Source organism: Procambarus clarkii, chromosome 45, assembly GCF_040958095.1.
Source record: "Procambarus clarkii isolate CNS0578487 chromosome 45, FALCON_Pclarkii_2.0, whole genome shotgun sequence".
NCBI lineage: Eukaryota > Metazoa > Arthropoda > Malacostraca > Decapoda > Cambaridae > Procambarus > Procambarus clarkii.
Window position 1 is genome coordinate 6332521 of NC_091194.1, and position 18782 is coordinate 6351302.

The 18782-nt window shown below is 38.8% G+C and overlaps 1 protein-coding gene across 14 annotated transcripts in view; it reads right to left on the reverse strand.

Annotated features, from left to right (window-relative positions):
• The window catches only part of LOC123769796 (fibrillin-2), a 70122-nt gene that overhangs the window by 11914 nt on the left and 39426 nt on the right, over window positions 1-18782 (reverse strand). For 9 of the 14 annotated variants that reach the window (XM_069301276.1, XM_069301283.1, XM_069301277.1 and 6 more), the window contains 11 exons: window positions 18189-18311; window positions 16268-16408; window positions 14545-14778; window positions 12707-12829; window positions 10767-10907; window positions 8537-8728; window positions 7516-7653; window positions 7200-7357; window positions 5708-5807; window positions 2943-3054; window positions 1823-1965 (listed from right to left, as the gene is read on the reverse strand). In XM_069301276.1, coding sequence (XP_069157377.1) covers window positions 1823-1965; window positions 2943-3054; window positions 5708-5807; window positions 7200-7357; window positions 7516-7653; window positions 8537-8728; window positions 10767-10907; window positions 12707-12829; window positions 14545-14778; window positions 16268-16408; window positions 18189-18311 — 1605 coding nt within the window. The remainder of the gene's footprint in view (window positions 1-1822; window positions 1966-2942; window positions 3055-5707; window positions 5808-7199; window positions 7358-7515; window positions 7654-8536; window positions 8729-10766; window positions 10908-12706; window positions 12830-14544; window positions 14779-16267; window positions 16409-18188; window positions 18312-18782) is intronic. The other 5 variants (XM_045761078.2, XM_069301284.1, XM_069301280.1 and 2 more) reach the window with 4 other exon arrangements.

Consider the following 18782-nt stretch of genomic DNA (forward strand, 5'->3'; position numbering starts at 1 on the left):
TCTGAAGAAATATCCTCAGCTGCCTCTTGTTGCTGCTTCTTTTGAAGGGCCCGGAGTTCTTCGGTGGTCAGTTCTTCGTTGTGTTCTTCCACCAACTCCTCCACATCAGCACCATCCAATTCTAAGCTTATTTTCCGGCCCAGAGTAACAATTTCCTCAAGAATAAGCACTTCATTTACAGGTTCAAACCCCTCAAAGTCTAGTTCTGACACACATTCAAGCCAGAATTTTCTCCAGCCAGTGATCAGGGTTCTTTGAGTCATTTCTTGCCAGGCTTTATCAACGAGTTTTAAAGCACTACAAATGTTAGTGTTTTTTACAGAACTCTTTGATGCCACAAAACTCACCCCTCAGTCACTTCAAAACATTTCCGGAAAAGTTCCCTTTCATAAAGTTTCTTAAAATTCGCTATGATTTTCCGGTCCATCGGCTGAATTAGAAGAGTGGTGTTAGTAGGAAGGAACTTTATTGTGAGAAAATTAAATTTGTTCAACAATGCATCTTCCAAGCTTGGAGGATGAGCAAGAGCATTGTTGAGGAGAAGCAGGGCCTTGAGTGGTAAACTTTTCTCCTGCAGATATTTTTGTATGGCAGGGTACACCACACCATTCACCCACTCTGTAAAAAAAAAAAATCCTAGTCAACCATGCCTTATCATTAGCCCTCCACATCACACAAATTTGTTTTTTTCTGCACACTATATTTTTTAAAACCCTTGGATTTTCAGAATGATACGCAAGGGTTTAATTTTCAAATCGCCACTTGCATCACCACACAGCACAAGCGTGTGCACAAGCCTATCTTTCATAGGCTTGAGTCCGGGCAATGATTTTTCCTCCTTGGTAATGCATGTCCTCTTAGGCAATCTTTTTCCAAAACAGTCCTGTCTCATCGCAATTCAACACTTGTTGCGGTAGATATCCCTCAGCCTCTACAAAATCTTTAAATTCTTCAATAGATCTTTCAGCCGCTGGTTTGTCTGAGCTGGCAGCCTCCCCATGCCTCACAATACAACTTCTTTTTTTAAATTTTTCAAATCATCCCCTGCTTGCCTTAAAGTCTTTCGTATCTGCACTCGTTCCAGGGATTTTCTTTACAAGGTCTTCGTGCAATACCCTGGCTTTCTCACAAATGATGGCCTCTGAAACGCTATCACCTGCTAACTCCTTGATGTGTATCCAAATTAATAAGAACTTTTCCACATCTTCAAGTATTTGTGTTCTTTGTTTCGTGATTGTTGATACGCCCTTTGCCACTTTAGCACTCAAAATGTCCTTTTTCTGGGCAAGTACAGTGCATATTGTTGACATGGATTTGTTGTACTGCCTAGCTAGTTCAACAACACGAGTACCATTTTCATGCTTACGAATGATCTCTTGTTTTTCTTCTATGGTCATTCTCACATGTGATTTCTTGGCTTGAACCTTACCACTGGCTTTCTTGGGACCCATGGCAAGATATATAATAACTTTTATGGATAAATAACAAAAAATCTGAAAAGAAACTGTAAATTCTTGTGAAGAATTCAGGCAGGATAGTTAATGGGAGCGAGGCACTGGTAAACTGAGGCACGATCACCGTGCCACCCCCGCTAGGTTGGCCGACCATGTATCAACAAACTTGTATCCCAAGGTAAAGTTCATATCCTGATTCAAATTTTCCAGACAAATCGGGCTCATAACTCGAAAACTTCGTAAACAGGAGCGTTCGTAAACCGAGGTACCACTGTATATACAGTAGTTTCCAAAACAAGCATATACATAATTTCCAAAACCAGTGTATACCTAGTTCCCAAAACAGTATAATATTTCCTTGCACTCACCTTTACAAGTGCGACCATCAGAAGCTAGATTATAGCCATCAGGACACCTGCATTTGAAGGATCCAGCTGTATTGACACAGATTCCAATACAGAGTCGTCCACGACCCCGGTCTTCGTCACACTCGTTTATATCGGTACAAGTTCTATGGAGTAAGTCAAAACATTAAGTGTATTGTCACATGAGTAGATAAGGTGCAGAAGGGCAGACTATTCAGCATCTGTGCTACACGAATGTATGCAAATGAACTGCAGAGAAATAGTTTGTCTAGTGTCATTAGTGAACAAATGGAATGTGCTAAGAAGCAGAGTGGTAGTGACAGACTCAATATACAACAACTGAAGATATGACAAGAATCTAAAAGGCTCAAAAAACCAATGTTGAATGTAATGAAACGCCCATTTCTGGGCGAGACCCTGAGGCTCCCCTGAACTTACTAGGCTGATATGCTAATGTCAGACTTTGGCATCAGTCATGTGTATGGAGTTTTGTGGGCCTACCGGGGACCATGAGCCAGAACCTGGCCTCAGAGAGGCAAGGGAAGCAATGGCTTATAGAAACCCCCGTGTGGTTGGAAGCATTCTATGTCTGCCATCGACCGGGTCAGGCACCCAGAAAGGTAAGCATCCCAAAACAAACCCCTAATCTGGTGAAATTATTGCTACCACAAGCCGAACAAGTGGATAGATCTCTCCTAAAAGAAATGAGCAAACATCATGCTCATGTGCTTGTTTCTTTTAGGGGAGATCTATCCACTTGTTCGGCTTGTGGTAGCAATAATTTCCCCAGAATAGGGATTTGTTTTGGGATGCTTACCTTTCTGGGTGCCTGACCCGGTCGATGACAGACATAGAATGCTTCCAACCACACGGGGGTTTCTATAGGCCATTGCTTCCCTTGCCTCTCTGAGGCCAGGTTCTGGCTCATGGTCCCCGGTAGGCCCTCAGAACTCCATACACATGACTGATGCCAAAGTCTGACATTAGCATATCAGCCTAGTAAGCTCCGGGGAGCCGAAGGGACTGCCCCCAGAAAACTTCACTACCAGTACTTAGGAAGCCACTGAAGGGAGCCTTCCCAGAAAAAAAAAGAGCAAAACAATTATCATAGTATATTTTGTACCTGTTATCTCTGGCAAGGATGTGGCCAGCCCTACATGTACACCGGTGACTTCCCCACAAGTTGTCGCAGTTATGATGGCAGATCCCTGAAATCTCGGCGCACTCATCCACATCTGTCAATAAGCTATTCTCAATACTGATAATAAAATTACTTAGGAAGTATGAATACAAAATGCAGTGAATCACAAAATGGCAGTTTGATTAATTTTTATTAAATACATTATTATATTCTGGCTAAAGAGAACAAAAGCGTAGACAAAATAGAGAAACACCAAGACAAGAGCAATCATTCTTTGCAGATATCTTGGGCCACCGATCATGGCTTCAGGTTCTCTACGTCTAAGACTTGTGCTTTGACTTTTACTAGGAAGCATGTTGTTTTTCGTCCCTCTTTGTCGCTTTATGGTCATCCCCTTGTGTACAAGGATTCCACTAAGCTTTTGAGGTTAATCTTTGACAATCGTTTGTCTTGGTTGCCCCATATCTCTTACCTCCGAGTTGAATGCTCCAAGGTCCTTACCCTCCTTAAAGTATTGTCCCATACTTCTTGGGGAGTGGATAGGCGCACTTTCCTTGCTTTACATTCCTCTCTCGTCCTGTCTAAACTCAATTATGGTTGCCCTGCTTACTCGTCTGCTTCTCCTCCTACTCTTCGCCGTCTTGACGATTTGCACTATACTGGGTTACGCCTCGGTTCTGGTGCCTTTCATTCGAGTCCTGCCCTCAGCTTGTATGTTGACACTGGCTTCCTATCTCTCCAGGACCGCCGTGATCGCTACTGTTTTCGTTATCTTGCGCGGTCCTTGCAACATCCTTCCTCTCGCCTCTGTCGTGCTTTAACTTTTACCCCTCTTGTGGTTCTGGTTCCTCTTCACCACCTCTCAATTTTTTGTCCAGTTATCTCGCTTAAAGGATTCTTTTTCTGTTCGTATTTCTAATATTTCTCCTCATATGGTTCTGTCCTTGCCCCCGTGAAGTCCCCCCCTTCCGAAGTTTTGTACATCCTTGACCCGCATCACTAAAGCTTTTACCCCTCCTACGGTTCTGAAACGCTTTTTCCTTGAGTACTTTTCTTCACACTCCTGCTCCGTTTCGTTTCCATCTTCACCGATGGGTCTAAGTCTGCGGACGGTGTAGGCTACTCTGTTGTTTTTCCTGACCGCACTTATATGTGTCGCCTACCTCCGGAGACTAGCATCTTCACAGCAGAACTTTATGCTATTCTCTATGCTCTTCGTCTCCTGCTTTCTCGTTGTCAGTCTTCCTTTGTAGTTGTCGTTGACTCTCTTAGTGCCCTCATGGCTCTCGCATCCTGTAATCCCGTGGTCGTCGAGATTTAGCATTGGCTGTTTCTTATTTCCAGTAAATTTAAGTCAGTTGAGTTTTGCTGGATTCCCAGCCATATTGGTGTCTCTTTATTCAGATGCTGCCGTTAGGGAAGTTGTCCGCTCTTGTCCCATCTCCTGTAAAGGTATTCCTTATTCTGACTTTTACCCAGTTATTCATTCCATCATCCTTACCCGTTGGCAGGATTGTTGGTCTTCTGTTACTGGTAACAAACTGCGTACTCTTTAAGAGTAGTGTGTCCTCGTGGCCGTCCTCCTACCATCATAACCGGCTATGGGAAACGGCTCTGGCGAGGTTGCGTATTGGCCATACACACTTAACTCACGGTCACTTAATGGAGCGCTGCCCTGCTCCTTATTATCCAAATTGCATTATCCCTCTTACGATCGTGCATATCCTTGTTGAATGTCCTGACTTCCAGGACGAGTGTGTGTCTTGCTTTCCAACCGTCCCTCGCGGTCGCTTGTCCCTCGATAGAATTCTTGGTAAATCGGATACTTCTGATATCGTTCGCCTTATGCGTTTCTGTTCTTGTATTTGCATCCTTGGTGATATTTAGCGCTCTCTGATTATTCCGCACATTTGATGGTGCTACATAGCCTTCCCGGTTTGGTGCCTTCTTTTGATAATTAATTACTTACTCACCTTGGGCCTCCTGTGCTGCACATGATGCAGCCTGGTTTTGGTTTAGCACTCCTGTTCAATTATGGTATCTCCTTATATCTTGGGAATAATTTTATGATTATCGTTTCACCATAAACTAATAAGCACACTGGTACTATCAGAAGCTATGACAAGTGACAAACTTAAACGAAAACATGAAGTTTGGGAGTTATGATCATAAAATTGACCTTGTTAAAAAACTTATAATTGAGTTCCCAAGTCTCACATCTGTGCAGGGTATAACATTAGAGAAATAACCATTTCATCTATCTTTGGGAAGTAAACACTATAAAAAGAGGTGGTTTAACATTCTGTGCAGCACCTATGGAGGTCATCCATGCTGTCTCCTGAATGCCTTACAAATGGCACCCTGAGCTTCCTCATGGTCTTACTCTGTGATACAATTCCTGTTTTCTGGGACGGGAGGCCTACATTTAGGTTTATCAAGGTACCGTGTGATGCAGCACAACAGTTAGTTGCGTAACTCTGGGTACCTATTTATATCAGGTGATAGGAAACATACCCAACTGTTTATGTTCCACCCAAAAATTAAACTCGGGGTCCCTCAGTTGTAATTCAGGGCTGTAGACCACCGCTATAAGATCCACTTCAATCATCTTGGCATTCACAGACCATCTAGACTATTACATAAAAAAAGAGTCCGACATAGAACAGCATCACAATTCACACCAATTTTTGCTGTACTGTAATATTTAAGTTTAGATTACGTATCAATAGAAGTGTGTATCTTCTCACCTAAGCATGTTCGGCCATCGTTTGACTGCTTGAAGCCTGCCTTGCAATTGCAGTGATAGGAGCCTTCTGTATTCTCACAGACTGCATTATTTGAACATACCTTGAAAAAGATAAAAATGTAAAACTTATATTTAAAAAAGTACCATACAGTATTTGCCAGAGGATAGGACACATGTTTTTGGTCCACCACCAACTGAATATATATATTTTATTTACATGCACAAAATCATGTTTGCCACTTCAAAGCCCCCTTGAAAAAACTCTCATACTGTATGATGAAAGATACTAATAATTTTTTCTCCAGAAAATATTGTAAATTAGGTGTATTATATATACCAGCAAATACAGCACACAAGCTTGAGTAACGAAAAACTGGGTAAATTGGACAAAGATAAATGCATTTAAGGTCCTTTTGAGAAAGAATGTAGTTATCTGTTCGTGTCTCCTAGCCATCTGGTGGTATGTGACAACCTAGACTTTACCGTAAACCAGGCTGCAGGGAGGTTGATCCTAGCAACCAACAAAAGGTAAGTGTCTTTCCATAAGCTATTATCATGACTGCAGACATCTTTTCTGGTTGGTTTCAAGAATTTATAAACCTAACTCGGTTTCACTCATTACCACTACCCTGTTTTTAATAGATATGGTTTTCTGTTATCGAGCTCCACTACAGATATACTGACCAACCACCACCTAGGGAGATGCTGTAACTGACTACTTGGTGTGTACAGTAGTAGTAGTAGTTAATGATGTGTAACTGTTGAAAATTCCAAACTAAATCTATTACTATTACCTTGAGGTGGTTTGCCTGATAAATGCCCCCCTCCCCCTTGGCTAGGCCTCCTGGTAGGTGGTCTGGTTAACCAGGCTGTTAGATGCCGCTGCTGGCAAAGTAACCTTTAGATTACCTTGAGATGATTTTGAGGATCAATGTCCATGCAGCTCTGTTGCCAACTAGACCTTTCATAACTAACATAATCAAAAATTATAATTATTAAGAGATAAAATGAGCTAAATTTGTATACAATACCTACACATCAGGAAAATTGCTTGTAGCTAAGGAATAAATTCACATGTAATGTAATAATGCACGATGGAACATTTCATTATGGAGGCAGCAAGAAGACATCAACAAAATTCTGGACCAAGTTGGTATATCTACACAATTCTCCATTACTTATTACTGTCTGATAAAAACTAATTAATAAATCAATATATTCCCCCCAATTGAGGGTACTGTTCTCTCAACAGATTTCATAATAGGAAGGATAATTATCATAATTACTTCCATTGCTTCCTAGAAGCAAGATGTTACCATAACAAGGTTATTGAAATACCCATTAGCACACAATGCTTGCAAAAATGAAACAAAATCTAATAATTAAACAAAAATATTTGGAAATACTATAAATGACCAGTAAATTGTTGGTAATACAGTATTAATACTAAATGCAGCAGTAATTAATGTAAATAATTTAAGTTTGATACGTACACTTCCATAGTAGGCTTCACATTCATTAATGTCTTGGCACTTCCGTAAGCTGTTAAGCCTAAATCCTGTTGGACACTGACATATGTACCCACCTTGACGATTAGAACACACTTGGTTGCCCGTACACTGATGGGTCCCATCGGCACATTCATCAACATCTATACAAAGCAAAAAATAAAAACATGTTAACAAAATAGTTTAATGACAATTATAGATAACAAAAAATTCCTGTCTTTCATTTATCATAAACAAATACCTGATAAAAACTTCACAAAGGCCAGAAATTTAATTTCTTGGTATTAAAATGTTTCCATACCTATGCATTGACTTCCAAACTCATTCATCTTGTAGCCAGCTCCGCAGTTAAGGAGAGGGAGACACGTGTATGATCCATGTGTATTAATACATTGTTCATTACGCTCGCAGGGCGTTCCTTCGGCGCATTCATTTATATCTATGGAAGAAAAAAAATGAGCAAAATAGGACTACAGACATTAGACAATTACAATTGTATTAGACAATTACAGTACAGTACTGTACAATATTACAATACAAGCCTTATATCAAAGCTAGAAGATAGAAGAAAAAAAAAAGGTGCTATGATAACCACTTACAAACTAATAACAGGAATCGACCAAATTGACAAAGAGGAATTCCTGATGCAGTACCAGCATCTTCAAGAACAAGAGGTCACAAATTCAAGCTAAGGAAACAAAAGTGCCGACAAAATATATTAGAACGTTTTCTTTTGCAAATAGAATGGTAAATAGTTGGAACAAGTTAAGTGAGAAGGTGGTGAAGGCCAAAACAATCGGTAGTTTCATAGCATTATATGACAGTGCTGGGAAGACGGGACACCACGGCATATCTTCCATCCTGTAACTACACTTAGGTAATTACAGTTGAAGATGGTTAGAATAATCATAAGCGAGAAGGCAGTGGGTGCCAAATCACCAGTAATTTGAGCATAATATGACAAGAGTACTGGGAGGAGTGGACAGTTACAAGATGAGAGCATGGCTATTATCTTGTAACTACAATACTCTTGCGTAACTGCACTTACACCTATGGCCCCCCCTGGAGTGTATACAACTATTCTCTCCAAGTCTTAATCAAAGTGTAAATAGTGTATTTTGTAGTAGAATTATCCTTACATAAATTTACATGTACTATACAGCATTTTTTATTTTTGGATGCCTGAACTGTTTTTCATCAATTTTAATTAAATTTCTGTATAATTATCCAAAATCCAGCACTGAATGCAATCAACTGGCTCTGTGGTGGGTAGTCTAGAATCCTCTCTGACCTAGCCGTCTCCAAGAACAACATCTACTTACCTCGGCAGAATCCACCAATAGGCTTAAAGCCTAAATTGCAGGTAAGATTGACACAGAGGCCCTCATCATTAAGTATTCGATTTGGCGGGCAAGTCTTTCTCATGCATCGAAAAGATCCCTTTATATTCACACACTGAAACCTGGGACCCAGCTGGCCACAGTCATGAGTCTTCAGTTTGCATTCATCATTATCTGCCATGCATAAAATTAATGGTTAACAGCAGAATGTATACTCGAGTAGATGCAAATAATTAAGAAGTATAAGCAAAGGTTTGCGTATAATTAGTATTTTGCCGTGGGCCTAGGTCAACTTTCTTACATACATATATACAGCATTTGTATAAAAACCGGACAATAACAACTAAAATCAATGTGATAATGGCATTATGCTGGAAATCAACATATGATGATAATTGCACTTTTAACGGTTACCAGAAATATAAGAAATGGTTTGCCTTGCTTTCCTGTTGTAGATGACAGGAAGCCTATTATCCAGGACCCCCTTTGGCTAACTGGCCTTCCCCAGGATGAAACCCACAACAGTTGCCTAACTCCTAAGAACTGATTTATGGCCAGATGAACAGGAGCATCAGGTGAAAGGATATGTGCCAAAATGCCTCTGTCCCACTGCAAAATTCAAGCCCAGGACTTTTAAGTCATAAACTGGCTGCAATGACCACTGTGCTACAGGACTCATTAATGGACTTAACAGACAACTTTACTCAAAAATGTTTGTTTGAATCCTAAATGACTACAAATTCATCAGTGAAAGGGATACTGTATATAGAACTTTAACAACTTTAAACTATGTTGGAAATTCTCAGCAGAATAATGGCTTTAGGCACTGTGCTCATCTTACTTATGACTCTTCTACTGTTCATGTAATGTATGCAATGTATCGGTACTCTTGCCTAAATAATTATTATTTTTATTATTAGAATTATTATTAAAAAGGTTAATTATTCCTTTGTAACTCTGAAAGACATTAGTTATGTTAATTATAAGAGAGGTACACATATGCAAAAAATGAACATGCAAGTAGATATTAGTTTTAGCTTAAAAATCAGATTGTGAGCAGGTGTATATAACAGCATGGTTGACCAGCCCAACAACCAGGAATTATGACCGGAGATGGAGTGAGAGAGCCATGCTCCCTGGAACCATCTCAAGGTAACCCATTCATCTACATGTTTGATTAGTATTTTGGACTATGATTGAAATACTACTGTGATTCCAATGAAGTCTCTCTAGTCTCTCTGTCATTATTATATTACAGGACTGTTTGCACTAAACTCACTTAAGAGGCAAACAATTACCGGTAAGTCACTTTTGCTTCCCCTTTTGGCTGTCTGCATAGAACAATTTCTGTACTGTCACTCCATACAGGATGTGAAGAGGGAGAGGGGACGGGTGCAGAATAAACCTTTACTAAAGGCAAAACTTAATTCAACAAACACAATTTTTTTTATGCTGTTACACTGTAGCAACATAAAAATACATTGTGGGTACATTGTCTGTTTACAGGGAAACCTCACTCACCATTTTACTCTTCCAAAAGCATTCACCCTGAAATTACTTCAATACTCGTTCAAAATTATTTTAATATTTGTTATATTCAGGGACTACAGGTACATAATAATATTGTTTCTTGCATAATACAGGTATTGTATTATTCAAGAAACTTTCTATTTTTATAGTATATATTATAAATAATTATATCCTATACAGTAATATGTAAACAATAATTTTAGCCATTAAATATAGATATTATACACTGATACCTTGGTACTTGAACGGCTCTGAACTCAAACAACTTTGCACTCAAACACTTAACTTGAGAAAAAATGCTTGGTAGTCGACTGTTTGCTTGGCACTTGAATGTACACATGTAACAAATGAGTTGGTTTCCAGTAGCCGTCATTCAGTGCACAACCCCATTAAACTAATTGAACATGGCATGATTTAGGATAGACTTTCCTGCAACTCACAGAAAAGTAAGGAGTCTAGCTCACCTCTGCAAGCAATGATGTTGTCAGTGCTTCTCAGTCTCTGCTTGGGCATAATACATGCATAATAATATACTTGTTGTGACTGGTGACATTCATTTGCTTAACCTTTATCTTCAAGTTGAGACATTTAAATATTCAACCCCACAATGGGCCACACAGCAATGTAATGTAAATTGTAACAGTGAGCAAAAAGGCCAACACATTTCAGCAATTTGTCTTACCGTCACATACTCCGGTGTTGTGGTTGAGAGTGTAGCCAGTACCACAACCAGCAATGCGGATGCACGCATACGACCCCAGAGTGTTGTCGCACCGCTGAGTGTTCGAACACATATGTATACCAAGCTGACACTCATTTAGGTCTGTAAAGAATGAAGTCTCATTTAAGATAAAAATCAATAATAAATCTATTACAAAGAAAATCATTTAATACTAGACAATTCTGAACAGATGTACTATTACAACATAAATGTATTTTACATATTTTATCTTTAATAAATTCAAAATATTTAAGTTACTTTTATACTGCAAACACAATGTACAGGGGTACCTCGGTTAAAGAGTTTAAGCCATTCCTGGAGACAGCTCGTAACCTGAAGCTAATTTTCCCATAAGAAATAATGGGAAATGAATTAATCTGTTCCCGACTTCACAAAAACCTTACTTCAAACTAAATTTTATACCAAAGTCATCTAAATCTACACTACAAAAGTATGTTCAAGTTATTACTTACCCTTGCTGATGACTGCTGTTGGCATATGGAAGATGGTGAGGAGGAGGGAGGAGGAGAGGTGTTACTGTTTGGAAGGGAAGTCCCCTTCCATTATAACATCAGGCAGTGAGGACTTCACTGGTGTGCACTCTCTGGCACGTTTTGCCTACATACCACTAGGACTTTCTTGTCTTACTAAGAATCTGTCTAAAGACACTGGTTTTTTCCTACATTTTAATACTTGTCTGTAGTAAGACATCACATTGTCATTCAAAAGGTCAATGCAATGGCCTGCTACAGCTTTATCTGGGCAAGTTTTTTCAACAAAACTTTGCAGTTCTTCCCATACTTCACACATTTTCTTAATGAAGAAGGGACATCCTCTACTGCCTCTACTCACAATTATTTTCTTAGGTTGAACCTTACCACTGGCTTTCTTGGGACCCATGGCAAGATATATAATAACTTTTTATGCTCAAATGGCCAAAAATCCGACAAAAAACTGTAAATCCTCGGGAAAAATTCAGCTGGGATAGTCACTGGGCACGAGGCATTGGTAACCTGAGGTGCGATAGCCGTGTCACCACGCGCTAGTCGGCCTGTACGCGTATCAACACCCCTCGTATTCCGAAAAACTCGTATACAGGGACACTTGTATTCCGAGGTACCACTGTACTGCATTTTCCTGCAGATGGGACACACGGTTTTATTCCACCACGAGCCTAATATGTATGTATTGTATGTATGTATAATATGTATGCATATGTATTGTATTAACATGCACCAAATCATCTATTTTTCCTAACAAAATTAAAATTACTTTCAACAAATATATGATAAAACATACTAAAAAGAAAATACAGCCTTGTGCATGAAATACTTCTTTCTTGTTGGTCCTTGGTTGCTCCCTGTAGCTAGTTCGCCGAGGCAGCTCCATACAGGAAACACATTAGCCCCACAACTCTGTAATGGCCTACCAGAGACAGGAGGATGGGCTGCAGCCCATCATTCTGTTTTGTAGTACTTATAGTAATGATGAGGACCATAGTATATATACCAACATACAACGATATTAGAAAGTAGAAATTGGCATTAGTGAGTTGGACAAACAGGAAAACTATTTTCTAGTGTTGCAAATACAAACTAAACTGACCTAAACCTAACCTTCCTAGGCCTAATACACAATATTTGAGGCCTAATATAGTACATATGTGTGCTACACTAGGCCTAGGAAAATTTGTTTGTTTTTTAGCTTTATTTTTCCAACTTTATAAAGAGAATGCTACAAAGTTCTACTATCTAATGGTTTAGAATGCCAATCTTTGTACTATGGTGCACATAGGCATAATTGTGCTGGGGTTAGGTTAGGTTGGGTTAGCTTAGGTAACTTTTAAAATCCACTGGCAAACCCTCTTGTATACAATGTGACTTTTATCCAGTCATTCTCACCTTTGCATTTTCCATCCAAGTCATCTTTAAAGAACCCAACTTGACAGCCACATTTATAAGAACCCTGCGTGTTCTCACATATTTCCGTCTCTGGGCATGGCTGGGAGGCACACTCATCAATATCTGTATTGATAGAGACATTCACATATATTTAATAATCAAATGTATAATAGGATTTTTTAAAGAAAACATTGCAGTCATAATCCTCATTACCAAAGGACTTAACCAAGCAAAGCCTTTTTCCCCCCACATCTTCAATTGTTGAATATTTACTCCCCTGTCAAATCAGGAGTGCAAAATGGGGCATAGTGATAGAATGCATGCTATCAAATAACTACAGAGAATAAAATATAAAGCTGAGTAATTTCATATAGGTAAACATTAAATATTGAATGACTTATATTTACGATGTCTTCATCTATTCCTCCACTTATGAACCCAAGGATGCAAATGATACAGGGTTTACTGGAATTACTTGTGAAATATCCTAATTACTATGCAAAGGACTATCCTATCTGTACATTTAGCAACAATTTTGTTGCACTCACTTAAGAATAGAATGTGAAGAGCTTTTTTACGCTGATTCTTTATATCATAAAACAATTCACTTGGGCTTGACATTGTATAGGAGTGACACCCATACTTCTTTCGGGGTCGAAATTTTACTTCAATGATCCAAGTGGTTGGGCACCATTCTTTCACTCTATCCTCATATTTCAGCTCCAAGTGCTATATAGTCATACTGGCTTAGCCAGTATACACCTCCAAAGGATACCTGATCAACTAAGCTGTGATTCATACATTAGGTTGCAAACAGCCGCGTCAAACAACCTGGTTGACCAGACCATCAACAAGGATGGTCAGCCTGGTCAGCCTGGTCAGAGACCGGGCTGCAGGGATGTTGATTCTGAAATCAATGCAAAGTAAGGCAAGGCAGCACTTTTTCCTCATAATTACCTGACCTTTCTCCTTATAGATACCTTACCTTTCTCCTCATAGTTACTGTGCATATTTAGTTCATAGATGATGCTGTTACTCAATTCATACTTCTTTATAAATTGTCTTCAGAATGTCAACTTTATACAATATTGTAAGCTAAATAAGTACTTATCAAAAGGCAGCGGCAAGCCTGGAAACACTATTTAGCTCTGCTTGTATCACAGAACATAAAAATTCACAGATATTATTCAGGAAACCTATACAAGATACTGTAAATATGCAAGTAATTATCAAAAGATGGTACCAAGCCAGGAAGAATATTTAGTACCACCTGTGCCATTGGTTATTCAAAAGGTCCTAAATATCACCAGAAGTGAACAGAATACGGCAAAATAAGACGAGATGAGCAACGTCAAAGACATCATTCTCTCCAAGGATTTTATCGATATACGAGTGACTGAGGGAATGCGACACTGTAAGCTAAATAACTTTGTTTTATGTAATTTCTTATTTATACTGTATATATAATTAATTTTGTTGGGGAACAGGCAGCCTGAGTATGTATACAGATTAGGTATATATCGAGGTTTTCCCCATGAGGTCAAACTACTGACCCTCCTCAAAATGGAATTCCACAACAGTTTACTAACTCCCAGGTACCTATTTACTGTTGGGCGAACAAAGGCATCACGTAAAAAGACAAAATGTGCCAAACAATTTCTCGGTAATCAAACTTAGGATCCTAGATTGTGAATCGAGGATGTCAAGTATTACATTACAGGACCCAAGGCCCTTCCCACCCCATGAAAGTGCAAATGGGGGTCATGTGTTTATGATTATCAAGAAAATATACTGTAATTAGGAACAAAGATTTAACAATACAAAATATTGCAACTTACCTACACATACATTAAATATAATATCATGCAACATGCCAGGTGGGCATGCGATGCCAGGATGAGGAGGCAAGGGAGGAGGTGGAGGTATGTTGAAGCTAGCAGGAGTAGAAGCAGCTACAATGTCATCATTAACTGGATTAGGCTTAGGAACACACCAATAGTCACCCATAGAGTTGACACAAGTCTCCAAGAGATTGTTGCATAAATCAGGATCCTCTTCACATTCATTTATGTCTGTGAGAAGAGTGGTGTGAAGTAGTTGGCAAATCAAAGAGAATGGGTCATGTCATATTGAAAATATATTTTAGCTCTAAGCATTATATAGAGAATGGAGCACGTCATATTGTTAGTATATTATAGTATACAAGAATGCATACCAGTAAGGTCTTGCATACTTATACCAAGCTGTTATATTTGTATTGCAACCAGCATAAGTTGTCCAAGAAGTATATTAGTAAAGGAAAAGCTGTCTAAACTATCTCAAATTAAAATATATTATTTTTAAGTTATACCTGAAGCACTGTATGTACCTTGCAGCTTTATATAATATACAAAATACTTTATCCACTACGTAACCACTAACTTTTCATATGTACTGTCAGACATGTAACCATATTGATATTTAGCACAAAGTTTGACCATAAGGGCCTCGCTCCTTGGAACCATCTCACGGTAACCCATTCATCTACATGTCTGATCAATATTTTGGACTATGATTGAAATACTACTGTGATTCCAATGATCAATGGAATCACTAGTCTCTCTGTCATTATTATATTACAGGCTGTTTGCACTTAACTCACTTACCTAAGAGGCAAACAATTACCGGTAAATCACTTCTGCTTTCCCTTTTGGCTGTCTGCATAGAACAATTTCTGTACTGTCACCCCATACAGGATGTGAAGAAGGGGAGGGGACGGGTGCAGAATAAACTAACCTTTACTAAAGACAAAACTTAATTCAGTAAACAGTTTTTTCATGCTGTTACACTGTAGCAACATAAAAACACATTGTGGTTACATTGTCTGTTTACAGGGAAACCTCACTCACCATTTTACTCTTCCAAAAGCATTCATCCTCAAACTGCTTCAATACTCGTTCAAAATTATTTTAATATTTGCTATATTTAAAGACTACAGTACTGTATTATGCAAGAAACTTTTTTATTTGTATAGTATATTTTATACATAATTATATGTTAATTAGTTTGTATACAGTAATATGTACTTAACAATAATTTTAGCCATAAAATAGATATTATACACTGATACCTCGACACTTGAATGGCTCCATATTGAAACAATTTAGTACTCAAACACTTCATTTGAGAAAAAATTCTTGGTAGTCAACTGTTTGCTTGGCACTTGAATGTACACATGTAACAAATGAGTTGGTTTCCAGTAGCCGTCATTCAGTGCACAACCCCATTAAACTTATTGAATATGGCCTGACTTAGGATAGACTTTCCTGCAACTCGCATTAAAGTAAGGAGTCTAGCTCACCTCCTCTGCAAGCAATGATGTTTTTAGTGCTTCTCAGTCTCTGCTTGGGCATAATACATGCATAATAATATACTTGTTGTGACTGGTGACATTCATTTGCTTAACTTTTATCTTTGAGTTGAGACATTTAAATTTTCAACCCCACAATGGGCCACACAGCAATGTAATGTAAATTATAACAGTGAGCAAAAAGGCCAACACATTTCAGCAATTTGTCTTACCGTCACATACTCCGGTGTTGTGGTTGAGAGTGTAGCCAGTACCACAATCAGAAATGCGGATGCACACATACGACCCCAGAGTGTTGTCGCACCGCTGAGTTTCTGAGCACGTAAGTATACCAAGCTGACACTCATTTATGTCTGTAAAGAACGACATCTCATTTAAAATAAAAATCAATAATAAATGCATTACAAAGAAAAACATTTAATACTAGATAATTCTGAACAGATGTACTATTACAACATAAATGTATTTTACATATTTTATCTTTAATAAATTCAAAATATTCAAGTTACTTTTATACTGCAGCTTCATTGTGCAAACAATGTACTGCATTTTCCTGCAGATGGGATACACAGTTTTAGTCCACCACCAACCTAATATGTACAGGTATTGCCTTTCCATGCACTAAATCATCTTTTTTCCCCCAACAAAAACAATTAAAATTACTTTCAACAAATATATGATAAAACATACTAAAAAAGAAACTAGAGCATTGAGCACAATGAAATACTTCTTTCTAGTTGGTCCTTGGTGGTTCCCTGTAACTAGTTCACCGAGGCAGCTCCATACAGGAGACACATCAGCTTCATGAGTCTGTAATGGCCCACCAGAGACTGGGGTTAGAGCCTAGCCCCTCTCACAAAGGCTCAGGGGGCAGGGATTGTCACGATCACCTTCACCAAAGAAACTTCTAAATATTAAGTGAATCAAAACAAACAACTATAGTTTCACAGAAAAGAAACAAATCAGAAAACAACTCCACAAACTATCCACTCAGCAGTTTGGTCAAATCCCCTAGTTGCAGCTAACCACCACCAGGTGGCAACCTCCCAGGAGCTTTAGCTCTCCCATGTCAACAGAGCTCAGTCTAGTTAAAAAAAAAAAAAATAAATAAATAAATAAATAAACCCACCAATGAGCCTAGAATGAGAGGGGAGGGAGGGAACACGGAACCCCTGAGGTCCAATTAAAGAAAAGAGTTTCATTGCATTTAACTCTGGTGTTCTGGAGGAGCTGAACAGTGGCTCCCTGTAGCTTACTAAACATGGAGCAGAAAGAAAATGGAAGTTACCAGGGAGTAGCAAAGTGAAGACAAAACTCTCAAAGATGAGAATCTCTGACCCAACCCTAAGCAGCACACTCTGGGGACCAGGAACATGCTGCAAGTACCCTGTTAGACCACCAAAACCCCCGGAGCTAAAATATTAGGCCATAACATGTTGGAAAAACACTGAGGTCATGGGCCTAATAGACTGCAGGCTATAGACTTGAGAAGCTGTCCACATAGGTGGGCATCAGTGACAAGATTGAGCTCTGTTGACATGGAGTGCTGGTCCACCCCCAGAGGGTTGCCACTTGGTGGTGGTTAGTTGTAACGAGGGATGATCGATCTAACTGTGAACCCTACAATAGTCTGTTCTCCTTTCCTTACTTTCTGGACATTTCCTTGGCGAGGGTGATTGTAACAATTTCCTGCTCCCTGAACCTCTAGGAAGGGGCCATGTTTTGCCCATGTTTTCAGTAGGTCTTTATGGAATCCTACTTAAGCTGAGGTGACTCATGCGTGGAGGTACCTTGGTGAGCTAGCTACAGGGATCCCGCCATTCGGCCCAACCAGAATAATCAACAAAATATCTTTGTGAATTAAATGCACCTGATAAGATGGAAAATATAGTATACATACATTGCTTTAATTTTACCAAGAATTTTGAGATCCTTTAGGGTACAATCAAATCAAACACAAGGCAGTCAGTCAAAGCTCATTTTCTGTTTATTAAAATTGTGTGTGTGTGTGTTAGGCTTAGATGCACTAGGGTTGTTAGGTTGGGTAAGCTTAGGGTGGGTTAGGTTAGGTAACTTAAAATCCATTGGCAAACCCTCTTGTGTACAATATGACTTTTATCCAGTCATTCTCACCTTTGCATATTCCATCCAAGTCATCTTTAAAGAACCCAACTTGACAGCCACATTTATAAGAACCCTGCGTGTTCTCACATACTTCCGTCTCTGGGCATGGCTGGGAGGCACACTCATCAATATCTGCATTGAGAGAGACATTCACATATATTTAATAATCAAATGTATAATAGGATTTTTTAAAGAAAACATTGCAGTCATAATCCTCATTACCAAAGGACTTAACCAAGCAAAGCCTTTTTTTCCACCACCTCTTCATTTGTTCAACATTTACTCCCCTGTCAAATCAGGAGTGCAAAATGGGGCATAGTGATAGAATGCATGCTATCAAATAACAGAAAATAAAATATAAAGCTGAGTAATTTCATATAGGTAAACATTAAATATTGAATAACTTATATTTACGATGTCTTCATCTATTCCTCCACTTATGAACCCAAGGATGCAAATGATACAGGGTTTACTGGAATTACTTGTGAAATATCTTAATTAATATGCAAAGGACTATCCATCTGTACATTTAGCAACGATTTTTTTGCACTCACTTAAGAATAGAATATGAAGTTTTTTATGCTGATTCTTTATATCATAAAA